At 38.1% G+C, this 27,775-nt stretch overlaps 1 protein-coding gene across 2 annotated transcripts in view; it reads right to left on the reverse strand.

The window, feature by feature from the left end:
* Nucleotides 1–27,775, reverse strand: part of LOC126355049 (platelet binding protein GspB) — a 309,208-nt gene that overhangs the window by 103,318 nt on the left and 178,115 nt on the right. For both annotated transcript variants that reach the window (XM_050005202.1, XM_050005201.1), the window contains exons 20-22: nucleotides 20,776–20,910; nucleotides 17,720–17,867; nucleotides 12,660–12,786 (exon numbers count right to left, since the gene is read on the reverse strand). In XM_050005202.1, the coding sequence (XP_049861159.1) occupies nucleotides 12,660–12,786; nucleotides 17,720–17,867; nucleotides 20,776–20,910 (410 nt within the window). The remainder of the gene's footprint in view (nucleotides 1–12,659; nucleotides 12,787–17,719; nucleotides 17,868–20,775; nucleotides 20,911–27,775) is intronic.

The raw sequence follows: 27,775 nt of genomic DNA on the forward strand, positions 1-27,775 counted from the left end.
TACATATTAATACGCAGATCGGCGGAATCAGAATCTGGTCCGTCTCTAAGGCAGCGCCATCTTGTAGTGCGGAGACGGGTGAGCGCTGCACCTGCGCTGTTGTGTTTAGCGGGGCGTGCTCTAGTGGGAAAGTTGTGTACACGCTGACTATGCGGAACTATGTACACAACAGTGAACATAATCTTTCATAAATAATTTTGATTCTCTTTCATAAACACAGGTATCTTTCATGAATAAGTTTAGTTTGTTGGTTGTTAGGTAGGGGTTAGGTGACTAAACAGCAAAGTCACAGTCTCTTGATGCAAGGGTAGTTCATCCATATTTAGCAATGTCAGCCAAAAACATATTCAGATGATGGAAGTATGTAAAAGGTAGAACCCAAGCTTTGAAGGCAATATTGATGCCAGAGCTGAGAGAAACTAGAGAGAAGTATATGGGCTGCGAAAGTACACAAGTCAGAGCACAGGATGAGTCACCCAGGCAGTGATGTGGAACAGGCAAATGCCCAGTGGACAGGGCATTTATAAATGAGCATTTTCTCAGGAATTTGCCCAAAGTAGTTTTAAATGCTCAAAATCTGGGCATTTATAAAAAAAAGTACTTTTTAAGGTTTTTACTGCTAGAATGTATAATTTACCAATCAAAATAAGGGATGGGACGATACTCTGATTGTTAGAAGCTAGTAAATGTTTATATGTAAACATATGTATGCCATTAATTGCCCTTTTTTACTAAGCACGAAAAGAAAGAAGAGAGAGACATGCCCTCTGTTTTTTACTAGCATTCCAAGGAATGGCACATGTTAGTGACAGCTGCTTGTCAGTTGCAATGTCTTTTTTTTTTCTTTACTTTTACAATTTCTGCTCTTTTGTCTCTTTATCTAACAATAACACATACCATGTTGAAAAGCTGTGTAGTGACAACCCAGTATTTAAAAAAACATCAACAACAAAAAACACTGTCCTTCGATGATCGCTTTGTACTTTAACCCACCTTATAAACCATGTCAAATCTCTGAATATTGCTGAAGAACGATTACTGATGGCAAAATTAATACTGATCATATTAAACAGCTGGCATGTGTTTCTTGATAATAACTGTATTCTTAAATGATAAACTGTTTTCAGTGTGTGAGAGGGGGGGGATTGGTTTATTGATGGATGTAGTGACGTTTGAGAGACACTATAGTTTTTTATTCTCCTCCTTTCTACTTTCATATGACTGCACTGTTGTGAACATAAAATGAGATCACTAACATAAAAAAGATTTAATAACAAAGAATCAATGCCAAAGATATTGGAATTGATTGATTCTGATACTAGTCAATTGCTAGAGAATCTCTAATTCTTGTACTTGGGGAATCTGAATTGGCACACGACTCATTCCTAATTAAAATCATTATGGATAGCCTTTTTTACTCAAATCTTTTTGCAGTAGAATAGTAAAAGTACAACACTACTTACTTAACATAAAGTACACTTTATTTCAAGAATTACTTTTCAACTTGAGTTTCGTTTTCTTCTTTAATTATGCGCTACCCAAAGAATTAACCTCATTAAAATGTATAATTATGTTTACAGTCCAGTTTACTTTCCTTAATAACTCTTCCCTAGCAATAAAGCAGCTTTTTAAACTTGGTTACCCAACCAAGTGTTGCAAAACACCTTCTCCAATACAAAATATCACTTTAGAAATTTTTCGTAACTACTGCTTATAAATTAATCTTTAAAATGCATGGGCAATTATGAATTGTTGACATTTATCCTGGGCATTAGCCCTAACATATAAATAACCAGGCATTTTACATCACTAACCACAGGTCTCGTCCATGGTGAGAGAAACCCACCCAGCATCCGACTGACATAAAACTGATGAACGGTGAAGACAGTAAAGAGCAAAGAATGACTTTGAGTTGGCACATTCAGAAGAGTAAAGGTGAGAAGACTAATGGCCGAGTGCACCAACCCCGGTCAAAAAGCATGATAACCAATGTCTCGCGATCATGGTTAAAAGTAAATCGCGTTTAAAATGTTTCTGCAGTGCACCAACGTTAATCACTGGTCAGCAAACCGTCGTCAGCCAACTGTGCATTTGACCGCGGTAAACTCTCTACATTGCAATGGAACGTGCCCTGGCAAGGCAAAGATGTTAGTAAACATGAAATTGCACAGATAATCGCTGGTGCCACGTTCTATCTTTGCTGTTTTTTCCGTCGACAAGCAGAAGTGTGTGTACGTACCTCGGTACCTATTTCTGATCTGTTTATTTCTTTTTTGGAGAATAATGGAGAATAAAAGAAGAACACCGAATTTCTCGAAGTACAAGATAGATGTACTACTTGAACTGGTGGCTGCAAATGCATCCGTTCTTGAAAATAAGAAAACCGACGGCTGCAGCTTAAAAGAAAAACAGGCAATGAGGTCCCATGTGGAGGTGCAACTTAATTCTACTCCTGGTAAGTTTACTCATAAAAGAATAACTTTTCTATGTTCATCGTAAGCGTAGGATTTGGCACACACTGGCTTTTAGTTTGAAATTTGAAACTATTATTGGCTTTCCTACTGAAATACGTGATAGGACTATGTACATTTATGGTTGGAATTGTTTTGTTAGTTTTAAATTTAAAATCCAATGCCGTGCTACTGTTAACTAAATATTATGTGACTAACAGAAGCTTTTATGTTGAAAATTGTGAACATATGTTTCTCACTTAGCCCTGTGCCGTATTCTTCATATATGCCTATACCACTTTCTTTTTAATGAACTCATATGTAAACAAAAGCCATATACAGATCTTAGATTTTTATTGCAGTTATAAGTTAAGAGCCTCAGAATTCAAAATGGACTTATGAATGTAAATAATATAAAAATTAATTTATGGTACTACAAACTACATTTATTTAATTTCAGGTGTGACAAAAAGATCCTGTGACAGGCTGAAATCCTGTTATGAAAATATGAAAAGAAGACTTCGAAAAGACCTTGCAGAAGAAAAGGTGGAAGTGCATAAAACAGGTGGGGGGAAGCATACCCAAAAAACCACATCCATGATCGGGCTAAACTATTAGAAATGGTTGGTTCCTCAATGAAACCATTAACAAGTGCATATGATTCAGATGCACAGTTTAGCATGATTGTGGATGTTGTCAACATGGAGAGCAGTGCAGTGCAGTGCAGTGCGAACACGCCACCTGCTTCAGTTGTCAAGTTGGCATAGTGCACACAACCTAGCACTTTCCACACACCTGTCGTAATACTAAGTAAAGTAAAGAGACACCAAATAATGTTCTAGTGGATGTCACCCAGCTGCAATCTGTTTCACAGTCTCCTGATCAACCCAACGAAAACATTTGCACGCCTAAAAATACATGGCATCGTCGCAGGATGCCTGCAAAACCAAGGCCATCGGGTTCGGGAACAGTGATTGACAATGTGTGCAAGAAGAGAGTGGAACTACTGGAGGCCCAATTACTCATGATGAAGGCAGAGCACCAAAAGGAGCTGAGGATAAAAAATTTAAAGATTCTGGCCCTGAAAGAAAAACTAAAGTACTGGAAGAAGAAAAATGCCAGTGACATGTGACTTTTTTCCCTGTGACAGTGAATTTTTTTAAATTTTTTGTGCTATGTTGTAGTTTGTCCAATGTATTAAAGTTGTCTCACAGTTCAAATTGTTTCTCTGTGTTTGTCCTGTTAGTGATACTGCTTCTATACTAGTTGGTGTCTAATATCTGCTTACAGCTTATTTGGTCTGGACTAAGTTTCATCCAATCACTTAAAATTAGAATTACTTCATATATAAAAACAGATTAGCAACACTGCAGTTTACACAAGTAAGCAACATGTCAGTTGCAGGCCTGCAGCCATAACATCAGGTGCCAATTTCTACTTCAATGACTTAACAATGAGGTAGACTGTTAATGAAACAAAATAATAGTAATGAAGCATCCTTGTTACTCTAACTTTGGAATGAACATATGTGCTGTAACAGTTATATACATGAGGCCCAACGTTATCATGTTTTGCATTGTTTGTACCAGAATATCCTAACATATTAAATTATGAGGGAAAGTGCTCCATATCATAATTATGTGTGTGCCATTTTCCATGCAATACTCTGCACCAGGTAATGTTTTAATGGGAACCTATACCTTTTATGACAATGCAATTTGAAGTGAGGCATGTTGAGAAATAAATTGCTGTGGTGAGTTCTCTTTACTGCAAAAGTAAGCATAGCATATGTGGCTTTCCTAGCCACACTGCGTGTGTGTGGTGGAAACCTGTAACATTTATCATAGCAGTATTTGTAGAGAGGCATTATTGAATAATACATTGCTAATATGGACAGTAGTGAGATTAGCATTGTGTGGCTTCTCTAGCAATACTCTGCACCTGTTAATGTTTACAATGTCAGCCCATAACTTTTATCACAGCAAAATTTGTAGCAAGATATTTTCAGAAATGCATTCCTATGATGGGTTACTGTTTTCTGCTATAGTAGTCATAGCATTTGTGGCTTTCTTAGCAATACTCTGCACCTGCTAATGTTTATGATGGCAACACGTAACTTCTGACACAAGTGTATTTGTAGTGAGGCATTTTTCTGTGGCACTATACAATGACAAGGAATTCCCTTCTCTACAGGTGAGCACTAAATATGTGAAAAAACTGCATCAATATCAGTGACAGAGTGAGGGAGGGAGTTTCCCTCAGTAATAACTTAAAGTATGACACTTCGTACCGGCAACCCGCAGCATTACAGTTCTGCTTTCATATCTTCCGAAGTAGCACACTCCTTAACTAATTATTGCACTTGCACTGATCCCCAAATTATTAGACATTGCTGACAAAATTCCATTGCCTTTTGTAGCAATGAGAACTTGTTTTTGGTGGCAATTTCTAAACACAAATTTGTCTTCAATTTCATGTATTTTTTTAATGCCATACAGTTGTACATAATATTGTGTAAAGTGCTGCTACACGCATGACTGACTAGAATTAACAACCTAATTCAATTCTTTGCACAACCTTATGGCCACACACACTTATGTTTAAGAAAATCATATTGTAAATAAAGAGTAGTGATTAATATGGAAAAAATTTAACAAATAAACAATCCCAATCTGACATTTTATGTTATTACACAAATGATTATTCATTTTGTGCCCATGTGTGTACTGCATATTCACAATTTTAAGCTAATCTAGGTGATAAGACTGCATTAATACTGAGGAGAAGTGCAGTAAAGTAATCTCTAAACTGAAAGGGTCTAATAATGAAGAATGTGTTCTTTTAATATTGCAAAACTGTTGGACATTCACATATGTGTTGTAACAGTAGAAAATTTAAGAGATGTTGAGGATCTATAGTGGACATAATACAGAAATATCCGTTATATTTTATTCCACTCGCTTTTACTCTCACACTCTCTAAATGTAATGGAGTCATTTGTTCTCAGATTTAAGTACATACCCAGAGAGTGAACATGTATATAAATAACAGAGTACTGCATTGCTTTCGCAACCAATGTGATGCAAGAAATATATCTTTAATAATGAATTAGCAACAGTTCCACACTAAAAGAAATATCTCAGAAAAGCAGCAGTTGGGTAATTGTCTGTAGGCAGCACATCCTGTCCCTGGCACAACAAAACCTCAAATTTCGCATCACACACCCAGTTCAGTGAGTACTTTTATGTTCGCTAGACAGCAGAAACAAAATAGATTACATGCTGAAATAATCTAAAAAATTGAAAATACGGCGAAATCCCATAACTATAATCATAATTTTTCATTACGAACAATGTCTGAATTTATGTTAGATTATCGGAAATGTTCATTAATTATAGCACGGTGAACTGCTCTTCCAGGTAATGTATCATCTTGATACATCTGCTGTCCAGGTAGCACTGGTTCGTTGTCATCAATATTGGGGCCTCTCTCATAATGTAACTGATTTAAAAGTCGAGAAATTTCAGGGTCTTCTGGTGGTTCTTCATTGCTTGTACTCCTCGCAGTATTATGCAAGACAGCCGTACCCACAATGATTGACATTGCTTCCTGTGGATTACATCTTATTCCTACAGATAATATGGGAAATCTTCTCTTCCACATACCGTATTTTCTCTCAACAGTGTTTCTAGTCTTAATATGAGACCTGTTATATCGATGCTCTGCTTCATTTTGCAGATTTAATAGTGGAGTTAACAAGTAGTATTTACATGCATAACCACTATCTCCCAATAAGTGACCTTGTGGTATTTCTCTGTTTTCAAATTGAGCTCTGCGAGCGCAGTTGAGAAATATGGTACTGTCATGCACAGAGCCCGGCCATCGAGCGACAATATCTCTTATTAACAAATTGTGATCACCAATGGTTTGACAATTAAAGGAAAAATATGATTTCCTATTGCGGAAAAGTTCAGCATTATGTCCTCCAGGAGACTGAATTCTTATATAGGTACAATCCAAGGTACCAAGAACGCCAGGAAATCGGTCCAATTGACTAAAATCATACATCACAGAGCGCACTACTTCTATTGTAAGAAATTTTATAAAGCGAGGAGACAGTGATGCTATGATGTCTAATACATCACTGATGATTCGTTGTGCTGTTGTACAATGTACATTACTGTTGTCCCCAATAAGAATATTGAATGCACCTGTTGCATATGCCCTTAAAGTAATCAAAAGTCTGTTTATCGGAGAAACAGGGTTATTCTGATCAGTAGGAAATTCTAATCTATCATTAATTTGATTTAATAACCACCACACTGTTTCTTTTGACAGACGAAATCTCTCTTCAAACTTCCTGTCACCATAATCTTCGAAAGGGTTTCCCCTTTCCACAACCACTCCAACACGATTTCAATCACAATTTAAATGGTCAAGGTATAACAAATCTTCCTCAATGCCATCCATAACATCAAAACGCGCCGCCATCTTAATAGCTTATGCTTCTAAAACCGTGGTTATGTCGAGTAAACCGGGAAAGAGCCTCGGTTAAATATAACCGCGGTCGATTCCCTCGTTTAACTTAGATCGATGTTGGTGCACCAGAATACTGCGCTGACCAGGATTATATATCGACTTAACCGCGGTTAACTGTTAATCGAGATTGGTGCACTCGGCCATAAATATGTAATGGAAATCAGCTGGATCGTTAATAACAAAAACAAGAGGAGATACATAGGTAAAGCAGCATGTGGCTGTCCCCAGGGCTCTGCATACGATGGTTGTCACCTCACACACCATCTGCCGCACTGCTGCTCTGGTGTACTGTATCCCTGCTGTGGTACAGTCAAGATATTAAAGAGCCCTAACTATTCAACAGAGTGCCACCCCTAAAATAGAAAATCAGATTTTTTAGAAAAGGACATAAACCGCACCAACAAAAATTAAAACAGTAAAAGGGGGATGAAAGAGTGAGTAAGTCAAGGACGAAGAGTCGCATGTCTCACCAGACCCAGCACATTCGTGAATCACCCACCAATAACAGAGGCAAAGAATTCTGAAGGCCACGTTTACTAATGGAGTCCAGCGGGACCCAGCATTTCTCCTTGATATGAGTTACTGTCTGTAATGCTCCTATCACAATGTAGGGGTAGCTTATTACATAAAGTAAAACTATGATTTAGCCTGGTATGACCAATGCTGAGGTGATATAGAGCAGTGGATTCCTTCAAGAGGAATTAACAGAGAGTGCCTTGCAGCATTAGTCTCTCAAATAGTGTGGAGCTTATTAGAGGGAGCAATATCCCCACCAAATGTCAATCCACCTTTGAGCGAGTGGAGGATTTATTTGCAGTGGCAAATTCGCACCTGTGATCGTAAAGGAGAATTGGGTGGTTGGGTGGGTGGGGGTGGCGGAGTAAGGCAGTGGCAAGTAATCACTTCCCTAACCAAGCAGTCAACCATTTTTTTCTCTGGAATATCCACAGAACTTGAGACCCAGAGAAAGGCAACTAATAGGGAGTATGACTAAGGTCAATGAGAAGGTCACGAATATCAGTTAGGGGTGGCTCGCTTAACGAAACTGTACTGAAGGCTATCACCTCTGCCATAAAAATACTACATGTACCTGGCATGTGACTGGCTGGAGATTTAAAAGCATATCCCGTGTTATCCCTCGTTTTAGAGCTGTCAGTGTAAAAGAGGGTAGCACCCTGAAACTTCTGAAAACTGAAAGGGGGGGGAAGAGTTGCCCAAGAAAGCAACCGAAGCACATTCCTTGGAGGAGAAATGGAGATCCTGGCAGTGGGCTGCAAGGTGCATTCCACCTGGTAATCCCACTCAAAAGCATGTGTCAGGAGGTCAATGCCTCTTGTATTTTAAAAAGACATGTTGGATGATCAGTGAGTTGTTGAATGGTGATCGCAGAGAGGATGGAGGGTTGGTACGATCCAAATGCTTCAGCAAGGAGAATGTCTCGAGGACTAGTCCAACTGACCCTAGTGTCCAGTCACATGCTACAATAATGATGGACTGGATCTAACAATTTCAAAGCTGAAGTTGCTACTGAGCCATAAACCTAGCAAGCATAGTCTAGCCAGAATGTGATCAGGTCTCAGTAAATATGGGTAAGAGTAGCACAACCGTCTCCCCAAGAGGTGTGCGCAAAGAAACATAGAGTGTTAAGCTTCCATATGCAGCTAGTCTTTATCTGAACAAAAGGGGCAGCCAAGTCAGTTCCGGCCTTAATAAAAATTTCCATTTGTTGCTTCAGTCTGCATATACACATCATAGATGTCCGAGGCTTGAATAGGTCTCTAGAACCATACAATTTTTATTGGAAAGGAGGCCTCAAAAACCAGACTGTGTAACAATGTCCACGCACTGGGTACCCGAGTCGAGTTCTGGGCCAGGACAAACCATGGTATGCCACACAAATCCATGACCCATGTTTCTGCAGGAGAGAATTGGAAAACAAGCAGAGGCCTCGAATGGCACTTTGGGGATGCTACTGAGTAGGAGCTGTATCAAATGCAAAAATTGCCGACTTACATTGCAGAGGTGACCAGCAGCCTGACAAAGGTCACTAGTACATTGATGGCAAGAAGTAAGAGACTGGCACTTAATATAAAGCCCTGTCTGACACGATTCTCTTGGACCTATGGAGAGCTGAGTGAAGTATCACCTCTAACCCAAAGTAACTCTGGAGGAATAAAAACTGACTAATAAAAATTGATAGGGAGCCTCGAAAACCCCTGTCTTGGAGGATAAATAAAAATGCAATGACATGTATCAAAGAAGACTCAGTGCTGGCATAGAAAAAGCTTGTCAGACTACTGTTTCCCACCCAACCAGATGGTTGACAGTGGAATTTTCCTCCCAGAAACCACATTGGAAGGGGGACAATAGGTGCTAAGATTCAAGAACACAGCATAATCCCCAAACAACCATTCTTCCAAGTACTTTGCAGAGCATGCCAGCAACATTAGTTGGTTGATAGCTGTTTAGAGACTGAGTTTTTATCTGGCTCAAGGATTTCGAAGGTGATATTTTCTCACCACAGCTAAGGGAGGAAACTTCATGGTAAATATTGTTGACCACCTTGTGTAGTCTTTTGTGAATAATTTCAATTTTGCCTCATAAAAAAATTTGATTAAAAGGAGAGTTTAAGCTTAAAAACTGCATTTACATTACACAAAGCAACCGTCACTAATTAATTCTTATTTTCAAACAAATTATCAAGAAATCGATTTAATAAACCCTTCATATAATATCTTTCTTTGAACAAAGTTTTTTTAATCTGAATACCTTGACTGTTGTGATGGACTATGGTGACAGAATTGACATTGTGAAATATGCCAACTCAGTGTGGAATGTTGTAATGCAATGTACACCACAATACTGAGGAAAGAGCAGCTCTGGAAGCAGTGCAAGAATAGTTCACAATTTTTCGAGCTGCAGCATGCAGAAGTAAAGCCGGAGGTAGAATAGAAGGTTCCTACATTGGTGAAAAGATCAAGGAAACAATGCAAGCCTGTTACCTTCAGACTATCTCTGTCAGCTTCACTGGATCAGAGACTAAGGAGAAAAACCTTCACACAACCCAAGAATTCAGTGGAAATCAGACAGTACAGGACATAAGGTGCACACTAAGGAAGAAAAGTTTTTAGACGACCAAGAAAGGCTTCCTACTGGGCAGTGGTCATTAGAGGGGATCTCTGAAGTAATACAGAACTCTCTGGGAAGTGATTATTGGGTAACTAGTACTTTTCAGCTAAGTGCAGAGCTCAGCAGTGTCATTTGTGACTGACTCTTTGGGGAAGGATCTTGGAAAAGTTCATTAATACTAGTAGCAGGAACAGGCAACAGTTTGGAATGCATCAACTGTATCATACAATTGAGAATGACATCAAGGCACATTGCCAAGAATGCTCTTCACATTGGGGTGAAGATCATGTCACTCTCTGAATGGTATAAGCTGCCCTAGATGAAGCACTCTGTGAAAAATGTTGATGCACAGCCTGGAAAATTGCCCACAGAAAAGGGATGGTCACATATGGATGTGATTGATGCATTCCTCATTCATTCATTAGCATCACACCCTGCTCAGTTTACATTTGAATACTTCTGTTAAGAGGCTACTTGCATAGCAAATTGCCAGAAGCATCCAGTCTGACCAAAGCAGTATTCTTCTGATTCCAGTTGTTTCTGAAGTGTTCCCGTGGTATTTTTAGGGTAAATTCAGAAAGACAACACTGCAGAACAAATATAGTTGAAACAGCTACTAGCAAAACAAAATACTGCAGCTTTGACATTTGAACATTAAATAGAATAAACTTAGTGTCTTCCAACAAAACACCAGAAGCCTCATGAGAAAAAAAAGAAAAGATGGACTACTCATATCCACGCAATAAAATGACTTCTTGTGCATATCAGAACATCAATTAAAATCACTGAAACTGAACAATTTCATTTTGATGGATATAAGCTAATATCATACTACTGAAAAACCAAATAAGAATAAAGTGAGAGTGCTTATTTATGCAAAAAATAGCATGAATGCTCTCCAAGATTGCTTAATACTTTTTAAATGGTGTGCCACAATAGATCAAAAAACGTACAAGCTTTTTAGTCCTGACAAGCTGCCAGTAAAAACTATCTTAAGCTTTATAGATCAACTAGAAACATTTGTAATAATCAATAAAATTCTTTTGGGTGTGAGGCTGCTTGTCAGCTATAAAATTCTGACTAAAAAATCCTCAGGGTGTATTGCTAAATAGTTAGCAATACACCCTGAGGAAGGAGTATTGCAACAGTCGCCAAAATGTCAGAATTTTATAGTTGAGAATGCAGCCTCAAACCCAGAAGAATTTTATTGACTGTGACAATGGTTGCGGAAGCCTAAATTTACATTTGTAATAATGTTATGCAGACTTACTGGAGTATCATTGTGGAATCTTGAATGTTGTTTTTCTGCCATAAGTACTTACTGAGGATACTTAAGAGTTTTTGGTGTTCAGTTTTGGATTATTTTTCACAATAAAATTGACTACAAGATTTGTAAGACATAGTACAACAGCCACGGATGAGCTGTTTTTAGACCCAATGAACTGCAGTGATGTAAATGTAATGCCAGTCAGTGGTATATCTGAAGATGATGGTCCAGTGTTAACAATAAAATAAACTGACCAGTTAGGTACAGATAGAAGAAATGTGTTGTTTTGCAGACTCAAAAACAATGACTCTATGAAACTATAATGAGTAATTGTACAAAGAATACTGGAGAACAATTTATAAAGCAGATTGCTGACAAAAATTAACTGGCCACCAGTCAATAATTACTTCCTCTCAGGGGCACTAACATAGCAACCACAAATAAGCATCAGATTTACTTGTGCAGGCACTGCACACTCTATCAACAAACATTACTTTCAAAAATACAACGAATAAGGTGATAACAAAATCTATCAAATCACTGTAAGTACAAAGGTAGTAATTCAGCTAACTATGAAGGTGTTTCTACAACCTTATTCAAGAATAAAACAGCCTAGATGGGATAGTTTTCTTCTTTAGAAGATATTTGGAAGCTGAGGAAATTAGCAGAAAGAAACTAGATGGCACTGTTTTTGTTTAATGAATTGAGGCATCGTCATTTTGTAAAAAGCACACTTAAGATTTTCAGTAGTTCTTTGCTCAAAGATATTATTGGCTGAACTGCTCTGGGAAACACAGGATTTCAGAATTAGAGAAGAGTACAAGGAGGTGAGAGTGAGAACATGTTTAGCAAGGAGAGTGCTTATTCACCCACAGGAACAGGAATGAAAACACACACACACACACACACACACACACACACACACACACACACACACTCTCTCTCTCTCTCTCTCTCTCTCTCTCTCTCTCTCTCTCTCTCCACATTGTCATAAACAACTACAATGTTTAGCATTTTGTAACAAGTAACATGATATGTGAATTAACCGGACATGTATTTTATTGAAGTGTGTGTGGTAAGGGGGGAGGGACACTTGCAACACTGTTGCTACCATTCCATACAATATAAAAGCCTAATGATTTAGTTTATTTATTCTGCAGAGAAAGGATATTCTTTTAACAAAATAAAATAGTAATAAGAGACCCTACTGCTTAATTTATGACAATAAAAGTAGTTATATCACTATTTGTACTATTCTCTAACTGCTATTTTACCTGTCTTTTTAGCATCAGTGTCCATCTCTGTGCCGTGGTCTTTTGATGCAGCCCTTCTTGTTGTTCTGCTTATATCTTCACTAACCGAATCTTCAGGTGACAACGATTTTTTTGAAACTGAATGTACCTGTAGCAAAATTAATCCATTCAAGTATTCTCCAGAAAGCTCACAACTAGAAGTCTTTGAATCTATTATTAATCTCTGGATTTATGTTAATGTTGCAGTTCTATTGGAAAATACCTTCAGTGTCTAAGCCTTTAAGTTCAGATGTCTGATGACTACTTGCCAGAGTAGATGACAAAGTGAGTTTACATCCTTTCCCAGGTTCTGAATGACTGACTAGTATCTTGATTGTGAATGTGAGTCAAAATTCTGAGCCTAAATGTGTGTGACATCAGATGTAGACCAGACATTTCAACAGTTGAATGGAAAATTCTAAAACGTGTATCTGAACAAAAATGGAGAGTGAATTAATTTAGAACAATTTATAAAAGTTGCATCCCAATATCAGCAATGTATTTCTTTGTTGTAAACCAGTAATCATAAATAAGGAAAGAATCTCTGAAAACTACATGCACATCAAAATTACCCATTGGACGTCATTACTTTGAACTGATTTGACTACAAATTAGTTCCGAAAATTCTTCTTCTTCTTCTTCTTCTTCTTCTTCTTCTTCAAGTTGTTATTACATGTAATCAATAAACTTGCTGCACTTTTTCTGTGCTAGTGTGCCTATTTAACTTAATATTAAGGCACATATATGTAATGCACCAGACAGAAAAATGCAGTACCCATTCTTTTACCAGCACCAGATGGTCACTGTATTGGTCAAAACTAACAACAAATTAATCAAATTCCTGACACTAGCTGATGGTGTAGCTATATAAACACATATCTCATGGAACATGTTGCAACTCTTTAGTAATATCATACAGAAATGTGTTACTGAATAGTTGCTGGCTCTGTCAGTTTCACCCAAAAACGAAGAGCAACCGTTGCATCAAGAGATGTTTGCAAAATAGTTAGGTGCACACACTATGCAGCGAATAGACATCTGTCCACAATCAAGCTTGACGACTGTAAGACACTAAACCACAAGCTGATACAGAGGAGCGTGATGTGACAGCTTAAACTATGATATAATTCCACTGAATTTTCAGCACCCTTTTATTTTTACTTTTTTGTTCACTTATGAGTGTTTTCAAGTTCTTGATCAACATCTGATCAACTGCTTCACATGAAAGGCTCTTCGCTGTCCTGGTTGCCTTAGTGGGTGTGACAGAAAATAAGCAATTTAGTGCAAATATCAATGATTCTCTCATACGGAACCAATATTACTTGATACTGATGCTCTTTGGACAAGTCGTTAATGCCACCATTTCTTGCTGTCAGTAAATCATTCCAGGAAGTCAGGTGGAATGTTTAGAAACAATCCTCCTCCATCTCTTTCTGTCTTGGTAGCTTTCCTCCATCACCACAGCGCCCCAAATCTCTTTCCTTTCAAACTGGACTTTAATCTGGTAAAACTACCTCTTCTTGGTTTTCATTCTGGTGTTCATTTCCAAGTACACACAGAAAATTCGGATGGACTACATCTGTTTCACCTGACCAATCACTTCCTTTCTTCTGCGGCAATTTCCACTCGCCCTGATCTTAACTCTCCTTGTCTTTTGTAAAGAAAACCTACTAAGGAATTTAATTTCACAAGCTACTAGTTGACATATGTCTCTTTTGGTTACAATGCAGCTCTCTACAATAGGATATGACGGTCAGAAGGAAAGTTTTCAACAGGACCTGTTTAGCTCTTCAAGGAAGATCTTTATCTCTGGTAAGTCTTCATACTACAGTAAAAAATCTGCATACTTAAGTTACCCTTTCAGAACCTCAAGACTGACATCCTAATGTTTTCTTCTATCAGCATTAAATAATTTATTAAAAAATGTGTTTCTCTGCTCTAAGTTCCATTTTCCCCACTAATAAAATAAATATAAGAAGGCCACTCAAAGTGACATTCAAATCTAATGGTCCAGTCCAGCTGATGACCAGCTTACAAAGCTGCATTGTTGAGTTTTCATCATATTTTCAGACTGCATATTTCCATTACTGTGTCACGAAGGTGCAACTCCTTCCAACCATACATACAATAACCGAAAACTGAACATTTTCACACACAAAACTATACACTTCGTTACATGAATGGTTTGTGGGAAACAAAACAGTTCAAATTCTCGTTCTGGCCAATTTTTGTTGTTGTCTGGTTGATGTTAACTAGTGCTCATCTAGTGCTTTACTATGAATACTGAAAAGTGATAAAAACTCAAAAATCTATTAATGCTTTGAAGATATCCGCAGGAGGATATTTCAGTACTCGTGCATTTGTACAGCTTTCTTCACTGTGGTTTTTTTTCTGAATCTTAATCAACTTATTAGATTATCTTTCTTGCTGCCAACCACTATCGTGCTTTCACATAAGGACATTAACCAGCAGCACTGTGTAGAGTCCTTATGAATTCAAAAATTTCTAAGTTGTTGCTTAACATTTCTTATATTCAGTGAGTATGTACCTATCCTCACAGTAATTCATATATTCAACTATGGATTTTCAGTCACCTTTTAGGGCCAATTGTGTGAAGCAGTTTGTCTTATAGTAGAGAATATTAACTCTTATTAACCTGAACCCCAAACTCTGTGTTGAACACATCTTAATCTCTCATCATATGACTATGAACTTAGGTCATTTCTGACTGTTGAAATATAGTACATCAAGTAAAGTTCAACTGTAATCATGAGTTCAAGAACTAGTAACATTACAAAACAACAGTTTAGTTTTGTGCAAATAAAAGTTGTAAAGAAGCAAATAAAAAGAAGTGGTTATCAAGACAAAAAAATGTTTCAGAAATGCGAGAACATGCCACTCCCAAACTGTAGAACCTCAAAAATATTTTTTATCTGTTAGTTTAGATTAAGGTAAGTGTAACAAGTGCAGATAATTGATCTCAAAACAATTCTTGGAGGCAACTCATAATTGACATGCTTAGTTTAAAAGCGTTTTGATAGACACTTGGTGATTATAAGAAAGGGAAGTTTGAAGTTTTTGCAGTGAACAATGAAATCTGTGGAGTTCACCAGCAGCCAATAATGAGTGAACACTTCTTACAAAAATGGTCTCTCGGTTTGAATTGCATCCCCCAGGCTGTGGCTAAGCCATGTCTCCGCAATATCCTTTCTTTCAGGAGTGCTAGTTCTGCAAGGTTTGCAGGAGAGCTTCTGTAAAATTTGGAAGGTAGGAGACGGATACTGGCAGAAGTAAAGCTGTGAGTACCGGACATGAGTCGTGCTTCGGTAGTACAGATGGTAGAGCACTTGCCCGTGAAAGGCAAAGGTCCCGAGTTCGAGTCTCGGTCGGGCACACAGTTTTAATCTGCCAGGAAGTTTCATATCAGCGCACACTCCGCTGCCGAGTGAAAATCTCATTCAAGGAAGCAGTGGTTGGGAAGGGAGTGAGACAGGGTTGTACCCTCTCCCCGATGTTACTGAATCTGAATATTGAGCAAGCAGTAAAGGAAACAAAAGAAAAATTCGGAGTAGGTATTAAAATCCAGGGAGAAGAAATAAAAACTTTGAGGTTCGCCGATGACATTGTAATTCTGTCAGAGACAGCAAAGGACTTGGAAGAGCAGTTGAACGGAATGGACAGTGTCTTGAAAGGAGGATATAAGATGAACATCAACAAAAGCAAAACGCGAATAATGGAATGTAGTCGAATTAAGTCGAGTGATGCTGAGGGAATTACATTTGGAAATGAGACAAAGTAGTAAAGGAGATTTGCTATTTGGGGAGCAAAATAACTGATGACGGTCAAAGTAGAGAGGATATAAAATGTAGACTGGCAATGGCAAGGAAAGCGTTTCGGAAGAAGAGAAACTTGTTAACATCAAATACAGATTTAAGTGCCAGGAAGTCGTTTCTGAAAGTATTTGTATGGAGTGTAGTGATGTATGGAAGTGAAACATGGACAATAAATAGTTTGGACAAGCAGAGAATAGAAGCTTTCAAAATGTGGTGCTACAGAAGAATGTTGAAGATTAGGTGGGTAGATCACGTAACTAATGATGAGGTATTGAATAGGATTGGGGAGAAGAGAATTTTGTGGCACAACTTGACTAGAAGAGAGGACCAATTGGTAGGACATGTCCTGAGGCATCAAGGGATCACAAATTTAGCATTGGAGGGCAGCGTGGAGGGTAAAAATCAGAGGGAGACCAAGAGATGAATAAACTAAGCAGATTCAGAAGGATGTAGGTTGCAGTAGGTACTGGGAGATGAAGGAGCTTGCACACAATAGATTAGCATGGAGAGCTGCATCAAACCAGTCTCAGGACTGGAGACCACAAGAACAACTCTTATGCAGCAAATTCATCTAAAAAAATTAATCCAAGCCTATCAAAATGTATAGAAACAGTATAAAAACCACCAATAGGACTTGCAGGTGAAAATCTGAAGTCTCATCATAGCAACTGGCTCTAGGAATTGTCAGCCATAGTAGCTATCACTCCCCCCCTCCCCCAAATTGTGTCTTTATAATGGACCCAATAAAATTTTCAGCAATAATTTTTTTCCCCCTGTAGCAAAGTTTGCTAACTGTCCATCTTTACAACATGATGCCTTCCATAATAATTGCTTTATATCTACAACACACAATTAATACCTTATGTGTAAGTGCAATAATCATCATGTTAACAGCCAATTTTAACCATATTGTCAGAAGTATTTCATGTTAATTTAGATCAGCACTGAAAACTGTTCAACTGATCAAAAATTAGTCTTACACAATATAACTTATTCCTGAACTGAGGACAGTTTCCAAACTAGGGTCAATATTGATCCTTGTCAGAGATGTTTATCTAATTGGTCCTTATAGTTTTACAAAATAAAAATAGAGGTCTATAATTATCTAAATTTCAATTGTGCAGCTTTTGTTTGAAAATAATAATCTAATAAAACAGAGATCAAATTTCTGATAATGTATCATGTGGAAAAGGTATCATCGAAACAGACCTTAAGGATAGAATGATGAGTTGAAGTTTCTCTGACAGGTGTGCCAGAAAATGAGGTATTTGCAGTTGCTCTTAGTTCAGACAGCCTCTTTATTCTTGGGGTGTCTAACAGCAGTGACACATCAACTTCTCGAGGCTCATGGGGTTCCCTAGAAAAACAATAGTAATATAGAATCTGCAATATAGTCCTGTATAAAATAGAAAAGGGGTTAACAAAAGGGAAAAAGACCATTTTCCCACAATAACTCGAAAACTAAGTCACAACAGGTTAGATCTGTCTGATATGCATGCAATGATACAAAGAAAATGAGAAGTCAGTTTCTTATAGATGTGGTTGACAAACACTTCACTCTTTTAAAACAACACTTTTGAAATATTTGTGCAAGTACTTCGATGGCACTTTTTTCTGTGCATTAAGAAGTTGTGTAAAGACAGGAGTTGGAATATCTGGAATATTAATCACCTCGGCCCAGGATTAAATTCAATCTAAAGTTTAATTGAAGAATGTGGTTCAGTTTCTCATCTTCCCCTTACCTACCAACTCTTTACTTGTCAATCTTATTTGAATCTGTGGAACTAGGAGCTAATTCCACATCAACAGGCATTTGAAAAAGGATTGATTTGGAGGTTCTAATTAAAATTCAATGTAGCACACAACCTTGCTAACCTCAAATTAGTATAAAATGCGAAGATAACGTACAAACATAAATCAAGATATCTGAGCAACAACAACTGTTTTTTTTAAGGTAAAGTGATAATTAGTAAACAAATTCCACAATAAATACATTGTGTTCTTCTGAGGACTATTTTCATTATCATTCATTTCAAGTAACTCAGTCTTTTTGAATTTCAACAATTTGTTTTCAATTATGCATCCAAACAACAAGAAATTTTTAACTCTTGTTTAGCTTCAATTCCTTGTTTATCATTATTGTTTCTTGTTGACTTACGTGCTTTCTGCACCCTCCGGACAAAACAGAAAAGAAGCCTACCAAATACTTGATGGTGCTAGGTGCTCCCAGGCCCTGAAGCCAAGTAATTTTTATTATTAAAATTTTACAAAGAGGCAGCCTTTTTGCCCATCATCATTCTGCCGATGTGACAACAATCACTGGTTCAGATTATAACAATTCAAGCTGCTCATGCTTTGTGTCCTAACACCACCAACTTAACAATAGCTATACTGTAAGTAGTGGAGTTAGTTGGTGTGTTACTCAATGAAGTGTTGGGTCGGAAGAAAACTTCAGAAACAGATCAAAAGTTGCCAATTATAAATAAGAGCAATTGTAGTGCCTCTTCCAGGTAACATACGAACCACTTTCAAGCTGTCACAGACATGCCTTTTGAAGAAAGTGTGAACTACATAAGAACTGTTGATATATAAGGGGGAGGGGATTGAATGTTAACTTTGATTTGCCAGGGAAGTCCATCATCTTTTAAGTTTTTTCAGAGTATATATCTATTCCAAAGAGTAACGAAATCATGTATGGCATTTATTGCACGGGATATCCCCTTCACAGTTCGGCCACGGTATTGCAAGTCTTTTTAGTTCACACCCCTTTGGCAACTTGCATGTCAATTACGATGAAAAGTGGATGGATATCAAACCCCAAACAATTTAAATACAATCATAAATGTCACATCCTTTTGCTACTTTTCTTAATCCATACCAATTTCAGAGGTGTTGATTAGAAGGCAGCCTGGAAGCACCACTAAAATTTAACTGCACATTCTGCTGTATATTACACCCTAGGCTTATACTCAATTATGTCGCCACGTATGTACATGCAGTTAACAATGTGACAATATTTAAAGAATGCAATTGTGTCATTGGGTCCGCCATATTACATAAAGAGTCAATATCACCTGCTGCCTAATGTTTTCTTGTACTTAGCATTTTTTATTACAATATTTTTAGCGTACAGAATAACAAATTTTATAATTTGACATTAGTTATATGAGGGTAATCCTAAAAGTAAAGTCTCCCATTTTTTTGTAAGTACATACACCTGTTTATTTCTACAATGGTTTATATCAGTTTACAGCTTTAACATTTAGCTATTTTTCAACATAATCACCATTTCTTTCGATGCATTTTTGCAGATGCTGTGGCAGTTTTTGTATGCCCATGTCATACCAGCTCGCCGCCATGCTGTTCAGAAAGTTATGAACCTCTTCTTTCACCTCATCGTTGGAGCTGAATCGCTTTCCGGCCTAATGTTCTTTTAACCTAGGGAACAGGTAACAGTCACTGGGCACCAAATCAGGACTACAGGGTGGGTGGGTGATTATGTTCCACTGAAACTGTTGCAGAAGAGCAATGGTTTGCCAAGCGATGTGCGGGCGAGCACTGTCATGGAGAATGTGTACGTCTTTGCTCAACATTCCTCTTCTCCAGTTCTGAATTGCGTTTTGAGTTTTTTCAGAGTCTCACAGTACCTGTCAGTGTTAATTGTGGTCCCAGTGATTCAGCTCTGACAACAAGGTGAAAGAAGAGGTTCGTAACTTTCTGAACAGCATGGCGGCGAGCTGGTATGACATGGGCATACAAAACCTGCCGCAGCATCTTCAAAAATGCATCAACAGAAATGGTGATTATGTTGAAAAATAGCTAAATGTTCAAGCTGTAAACTGATATAAATCATTGTTGAAATAAACAAGTCTATGAACTTATAAAAAAATAGGAGACGTTACTTTTGGGATTACCCAGGTACTTCTTGTATAAAGTCAGATATTGTGTACACGTTATGTAGCAAATGTCCACATCATTTAAAATTGCCTTTGGATTTGTGCTGATTTTTTAACTAGAAAACTATATATAAATTCACCAGAAGAAATTAAAAAAGAAACTATAATTCTGAATTTTTTCATCAAAAAGTATAAACTACCAATGTGTTCTCAAAATCTAAAACTTATGTATGTGCTTAAAAAGTAATTTCCCACCATTTACATTTTCCCCACAAGTATTCACAAAAGACTGAAACTGGTGTTTTACTGGACAGACATAATTTCTGCGAAACATGAAACAAAATCTGGTAGTACTATGTAAATGCTCACTCTATGGTACTGCTGTTATTAACAGGTCTCAAATCTTCTGTTCGGCGACGTTTGGGAGGTGTTCCTTCTTTCTCTTCATCCTGTCTACCACGCTTCTTTTCTGTTACACAAACAGCTCGGGTTGAATTGTAATGCCTGAGGAGACAAAAGTGTACACTTTAAGAATGTCAGTATCCCATATAAGGAAGATAGTTGAATACAAACAATCCCACATAAAAATACACAATATTTAGAAGATAGCTACCACAAAAGACTATTATTGAGCAGCCATAGATAATAAAAATGGTAACTGATAATGGAAGGAGTGGGCACAAGTAGCACTAAAAAAATTAATACTAATTTCCAACTCCATCAGTGAGCTGAAAACACTGAACGTTCACTAGTTTCCAGATACAAAAAACTCTCTTAAGTCTTGATCACTACATTCACAATCCACAACCCACCTAACAATTTATTGCCACATATTACTGAACTATTTATTGCAGAAGCAACCTGTTGTTGTCATCATTCAATGCATTTATCTTTTCTAATCCACATACAGATATTATATAGAAAGGGAGAACTTCCCATTTGCAACCATGGAGGTCTTTATTTTGCGAGACCTGCACCCAATTCAGTAGTACGCTTGTGTAGAGGCACTTAAACTGGAGGTAATGTATTTCAGTTAGTGATGGAGTAACACTTTCATCATCAGTGTTCGACCAACTTGGGGAGGAGAAGTGGCAGTGCCAGTGTACATTCCTCATCAACATAATGTGGGCTAATGTCCTGAATTAACTTCCAAATTTTTCCAGATCCTTACAAAGAGAAAGTAAATTACATATATATTGTGTTCTAAATGAAAACCCTTCTCAATTACAATTAGCTCCCTTTGAATACTAGACTGCATGTGTCAGTTAACAGATAAGTATTACCCATTACTGACGAAGTTAGTTAGTTCCATAGTAAATTGTGATATAAGGTTCAGTGTATCTGCAAACTTTAGCATCAATATTTTTTTGTGAATTATCTTTCCCCTTACTGCAATGTAAGTGAATAGTGGTGGAAATTGCTCTATAGCTGTCAAGTGACTGGAAGCTGCTTTGAATGGGTGTGCTAGGAGAGATTCTGAAAGTCAAATACTACCCTTCCCATGAATATCTCCTCTAGATGAAGTATAAGTTCTATCACCTCTCTTCCACTTTGCTCAGAGTGGAGTGCCTGTAGTAGGTCTAGAAGCCTTGCACAAGGAAGGAAGCAATCAGGGAGAACTCACGGTTTTAAACCCATCCCCTTAACCAACAAGTTTTTAGTGCTGTCTTCCACTGTAACTGAGTTACAGGACTCACTTCACCTACGGGGAAGCTTGCTGCATGCCACGTAAAGGGTAAGCAAGTGCAAAAGAATAGAGGTCTCTTTAATCTTCAACAGCTAGAACACGTGGTGTGAATAATAATACCCTTGGGGAAATGTAAGCAATGGATGAGAACAATCACCTTGGACACTCTGTATCCCCACAGGTCTCACTGAACATGTTGAAAGGGAGGTTCTGGCTAACACTAAGAGAACAGGATGCAACCAACCACAGATTGCGGCACATGTTAAAACAATACTTGTCACTTGGGCTCCAACGCTATACTTGGTCATTCCAATGGCTAACAGAGAAAGCTGCTCACAAGAGTTTCAACAAAGATGACACACTGCAGCATTGTTCCCAGACCTGATCATAGCTCCCTAGTTTAGAACCAAGTGGAAGGCATGAACCAGATATTTCATGGTTCTGCAAGGATTTAAGGTGTGACTTCCTGGACTTGCACCACAGTGATTTAGACCTCATGAATGGGTCCAAGTGTACTACACACCAGGGACTAATATCCAAGTGGCTGTCTGAGCATGAAGTGCACAGAAGAGTTATTTAGCTAGGTGACTCTCCATCCAATCCAGATAACGAGGCAGTCCTGAATTATTGGTGTAAGATCCAAAGAAACATTCCACCCCCTTCCATAATCAAATGAAGTTATTAAAATCCTAGTGATCAAGAATTCACAACTCAGTTCCAGAGTCTGAAGTAGTCAAAAAAGTAGTGCAGTTCATATAGTATAAAGGTACAGAAAGCTGGCTAAAACCCAAAATTGTCAGCAAAGAGATTTTTGGGGCAAATCTAAATGCATACTGAAAGGACAGACTAGTGGGAGAGACAGGTGGTTTACTCTTCACAGTAAACAAGAATCTAAAAGCCAACATGACAGTAACTGAAGCTGTCTGTGAAACTGGGCAAAACTCTGTTATGGGTTGGTGTAAACTTTCAATTGGGTCTTCTGTTGACTGCCAGATTCATCCAGAAATGTAACCAAAAACTTCAGAAAAAAAACCTGAGCTTATTAGTACATACGTCCCCGATCAGACTGTCATTAATGAAGGAAACTTTAATGATCCAGCAACCAAATGAGAAAATTACAGTTTATAATGGCATACATGACAAGGTATCCTGCAACATAATACTAAATGCTTTCTCTAAAAACTACTGTTAACGAATATTTCTGAGCCCTACACATGATGTAAATCAGATCCAATGGCAATAAATAGGCATGGCTGCTTTAAGGATGTGCCTATTGATACTGGCATTCATTGACCACAAGGCAGTTGTAGCAATAATAATTATGCTGGGTAGAAAAGGGCAACTAAAATTAGTGAAAAAATTTCATGTCACATAGGAACTTAAATCATTTACAGGTACCTCTGGGCAGAATAATGTAAATGAACTGTGGCTCAGTTTTAAAACAGCAATTGAACAAGCTCTGGATAGTTACATGGCTAGTGGTAGTTAATGTTGAGAGAAGACCTCAGGGGTATACTAGCTCTGAAGAAACTTTAAAAAACAACTACTGCATATTAGGTGTACAATGATGCATAAGGATACTGATATAGAGATGTTGAATCCAATGAGTTTGGCTGTCAAAAGAGTAATGCATGATGCCTTCAATGCGTACTGTAAGAGAACCTTATGGAAATATCTGTCACACATCTCAAAGAAATTCTAGTCATATGTAAAAGCCCAACATTCCTACCAATTCCACGCCCGTTAATGACAGAAAAACCAACACTCAGAGTAGCATAATAAAAACAAAATGCTATACTTCATTTTCATATGTTCCTTTACAAAGGACGACACAGAACCCTTGCAAACATAAGTGATACATGTAACAGTGACAGTGGTATTGAGAAGCAGTTAAAATTCAAGCTTCTATGGCCCAATGGTATCTCTGTCAGATTCTATACATAATTTACAGCCAATTTAGCTTCTATTTTAACCACATTATATCGTATATTCCTCTAATAAAAAAAAAATGTGCCCAGCAGTTGGAAGAAGGCACTGGTCACTCCTGTCTACAAGAAGAAGCGGAGCAGAATTGAGCAATACAATTGCTGTCCAAGCTTACTGATATCCATCTGTTGTAAAACCCTACAACATATTCCAATTCAAGCATAATTAGGTACCTTGAACGGAATGACCTACTGCAGGACAACCAGCACGGATTCTAAAACCATCAGTCATGTTAAGCCCAATTCACACTTTCCTCACGAGATTTCGGACACTGTACTACCACAAGCATTTATTACACAGGTACAATTGTGTGCATTGTTGAAAATCAATAGTTGTGAGTGAATTGAGGATTCCTTGGTAAAGAGGTGGTGGCACATTCTCTTGGATGGACAGTCACTGACAGATGAAGTAACATCAGATGTGCCCCATGGAAGTGTACTGGAAGCCTTGTTGTTCATTTAGTATATTAATAACCTGACAGACAGTATTAATAGCAACCTCAGACACATGCAGATGATGCACTTATCTACAATGAACTGCTATCTTTATAAAGCTGAATAATTTGTTCGGATGCAGATTCTTTACAGCAATACACCACCATTCTCACCTCAGCCTTCACTGCATGTAATTACCACACCATCCTAGTTAAAACACAAATTTCCCGGGCCATCACATCAAATACTGGTACTGTTGATCCCCCCCATGAAACAGCTTCAGAATGTGTTAATCAGCTACTTCAAAAGGGCCACTAATTCCTAAAATCACCCTGAAATGAGATCCATTCCGTCTGAAATTTTGCCCACCACACCTAGAATAGCTCTCCGTCGCCCTCTCAATCTCCGGAATATTCTTGTCAGATCCTATGCTCCTTCTGCACCCACCTCCCTACCCTACCCTACGCACCCTCCTACCACCACCTGTAATAGCCCTGTAACTTGCAAAACGTGTACTATCTAACGGAGAGCCACCTACGAAACGATACGTCATATACCAGCTATTATGCAAACACTGTTCAGCCTTCTACACGGGCATGACTACCACCAAATTATCAATTAGGATGAATAGGCATACACAGAGGGTATATAATAGCAACTTGCAATATCCTGTTGCAGAGCATGTTCTACAACATGGCATTTGTGACCTCGGCGCTTGTTTCACCACACACGCCACCTGGATTCTTCCCCCAGACACCAGTTTCTCAGAACTCCGCAGATGGGAACTAACACAACAACACGTCCTTGTTTCTTGCCACCCACTTGGCCTTAATTTATGTTAATTTCTTCCGACTCAGCTTTTTTTCACTGTAACTAATCTTTGTTTCACTTCGTTTTAATTTTACATCTTTTATTGTCTTTGCCACCTATTTTTCACTGCCCACTCCCACCTTTGTTACATACAATGCTCTTAGCTTCTCACTCTTATTAACTCGTGCACAATGATTTAGTAGTGATCTCTGTCTTGCATACTATCCTGTCTTCCACCTTTAAACTCTCAGGTTTTCAAAGCTCGCCCACTGCAGTCCCCAACAATCAGTCTTTCTTTCTCATACAATATGGTAAATCTCCCCTGACCCGCAGTTTTGGGTGACCTTCAGAAAATCTACCACTTTTCCTAGACCTCTACAGTTCTTTTCCTTCGTCCTTCTTCCTTCCCCTTCAATCCTTCTGTCTGAAGAAGGAGCCAATGGCTCCAAAATCTCGCCAGTCACAACAGTCTTATGTGTGTGCCACTGCTTGGTGAGTAGATTTTTATACCATCCAATTAAATAATTTAATGAATAAATAATTGATCTGATGTAGGCAACATTTCAATGTGGTGGAAAGATTGGTAACGCTTTAAATGTAAAGAAATGTAAAAGGTGAAAAGTAGTATCCTGTGACTACAAATCATTAAGTAACAATATGAATCAGTCAGATTCATACAAACACCTGTGTTTAAGAATTTGTAGAGGGTATAAGTACACTCAGGTGTAAGTAAAGCTGGCATCACACTTCAGTCCATTGGCAGAAAACTGGAAAGATGCTATCAGCCTAAGAAAAGTGTGTGCATATCTTATCTTAAAACATTTCTCAGGTGTTCAGGACCCACATCAAAGAACATATCCAAAGAAGGCCAACCCAAATAGTCACATGCTCGACTCGCTGAAGAGCATCATGGAAGTGTTGAAAAACCTTAATTAGCAGACACCTGAAGATAAAAACATTAACTATCTTAGAAGAGCCTATTTAAAAAGTTTCAAGAAGTAGTATTAAGTGAAAAATCCAGAAACACTTCAGCCTCCTATGTATCACTCCCGAAGACCATGAAGAAAGATTGGACTAACTACAGTATGAACGAGCCATTTAAGTATCTGGAGTATATGGTATATTGCAAAGTACCTTCTGCCATGCATTTTACATAGACCTGTAGTATATGTATGTACGTGCAACTCACACAAAATGCATCTATTACTCAGCACAAAAGGAGCATTAATTCCTTACAACATACCACGAAATGAGACTGCCAGCAAAAAACAAACTTCCTGTAGCTCCCAACTGACTATTCACCAAGGTCTTGTGATATACCTCCTCTTGTCTATAAAAAAAGCTACTGGCTCTTGCTCAAGACAGCCAGAAAAAAAGAAAAGAAAAAAAAAACTTCTGTTGCTCTCAACTGTTTCCTACAGACCATTCACCAAGCTCCTGTGAAATATCTACTCATGTCTATAAAGAACTGCTGGCTCTTGCTCATGTGTGCAATGCACTCTATGGTCTCCCCTACATGACCACCCAGTATCACATGCTCCAGTCCCATTATGGGCAAACCGCGTACTGTCCAGGAAAAGTAGATTTAAAACAGCACAAGCTTTTCTGACGGTAGAGTTTGATCCAACATTTTGTCCTGGGATCACCACCACAATGTTACTGGTCAGAAGGAAAAGTCACAAAGGCAACTCCCAAATTCTGTGTTATTCAGCATAACAACTTAACAGCAAGGAGCTGAGTAACTGTTTCAGCACTCAGTTCCTCTAAGCAAGCAAATGTGCCTCCACATTCAGGAAGTGGCTATGTGGCACACCAATCTCATAATTCATTCCATCTTAATTTAGATAAGCCTTTTCATTCCGGATGTATTTCAGCAGCCTCCCTTACTTCATTTATATCAGCCATCCCCTCCCAATCTTATTTTCCCCAGATTCTCTCATTTCTTTTGGAACAAATTCAAACTTTCCAGTTTACTAGGAGGTAAGTAACTTACTATGTACTTCAGTTTTTACTGTTATCTTTTGTTTCTTCCCACCCATTCCCATTAGGTCTCTTCTGACCCTGCACTTTTTGTACAGTAGTTTTCCTTCCCTTCAGCTGCTGCAGCTTCTCTTCTTTTACGTGCCACACACTTAGTTCTTGATTAATTTCTAAAAAAATTTATTAGCTGCTATCTTATTACTGATGGTTGCTTATTACTTTTTGACCAGTTGCACTCCTTCCAGAGCAACTGTCAACTTTGTGCTTCCTTTCGGTCATGTGTTGGCCGTCAGTCCACTGTTTCTTCTAAATCTTCCCGTCTTCATGTTTCACATTACTCGCAGTTTGAGTCATTTTCACTTCCTTCAGGCACCTGTACAGCTTTGCCTTTTATTTTCCTGATTCCTCTTTCATCATATCCTAATGAAGAAATAGTTGTTTCTTCTTTGCTTATTATACATAGACTGACTTC

Source organism: Schistocerca gregaria, chromosome 3 (assembly GCF_023897955.1).
Source record: "Schistocerca gregaria isolate iqSchGreg1 chromosome 3, iqSchGreg1.2, whole genome shotgun sequence".
In the NCBI taxonomy this organism is placed as follows: Eukaryota; Metazoa; Arthropoda; class Insecta; order Orthoptera; family Acrididae; genus Schistocerca; species Schistocerca gregaria.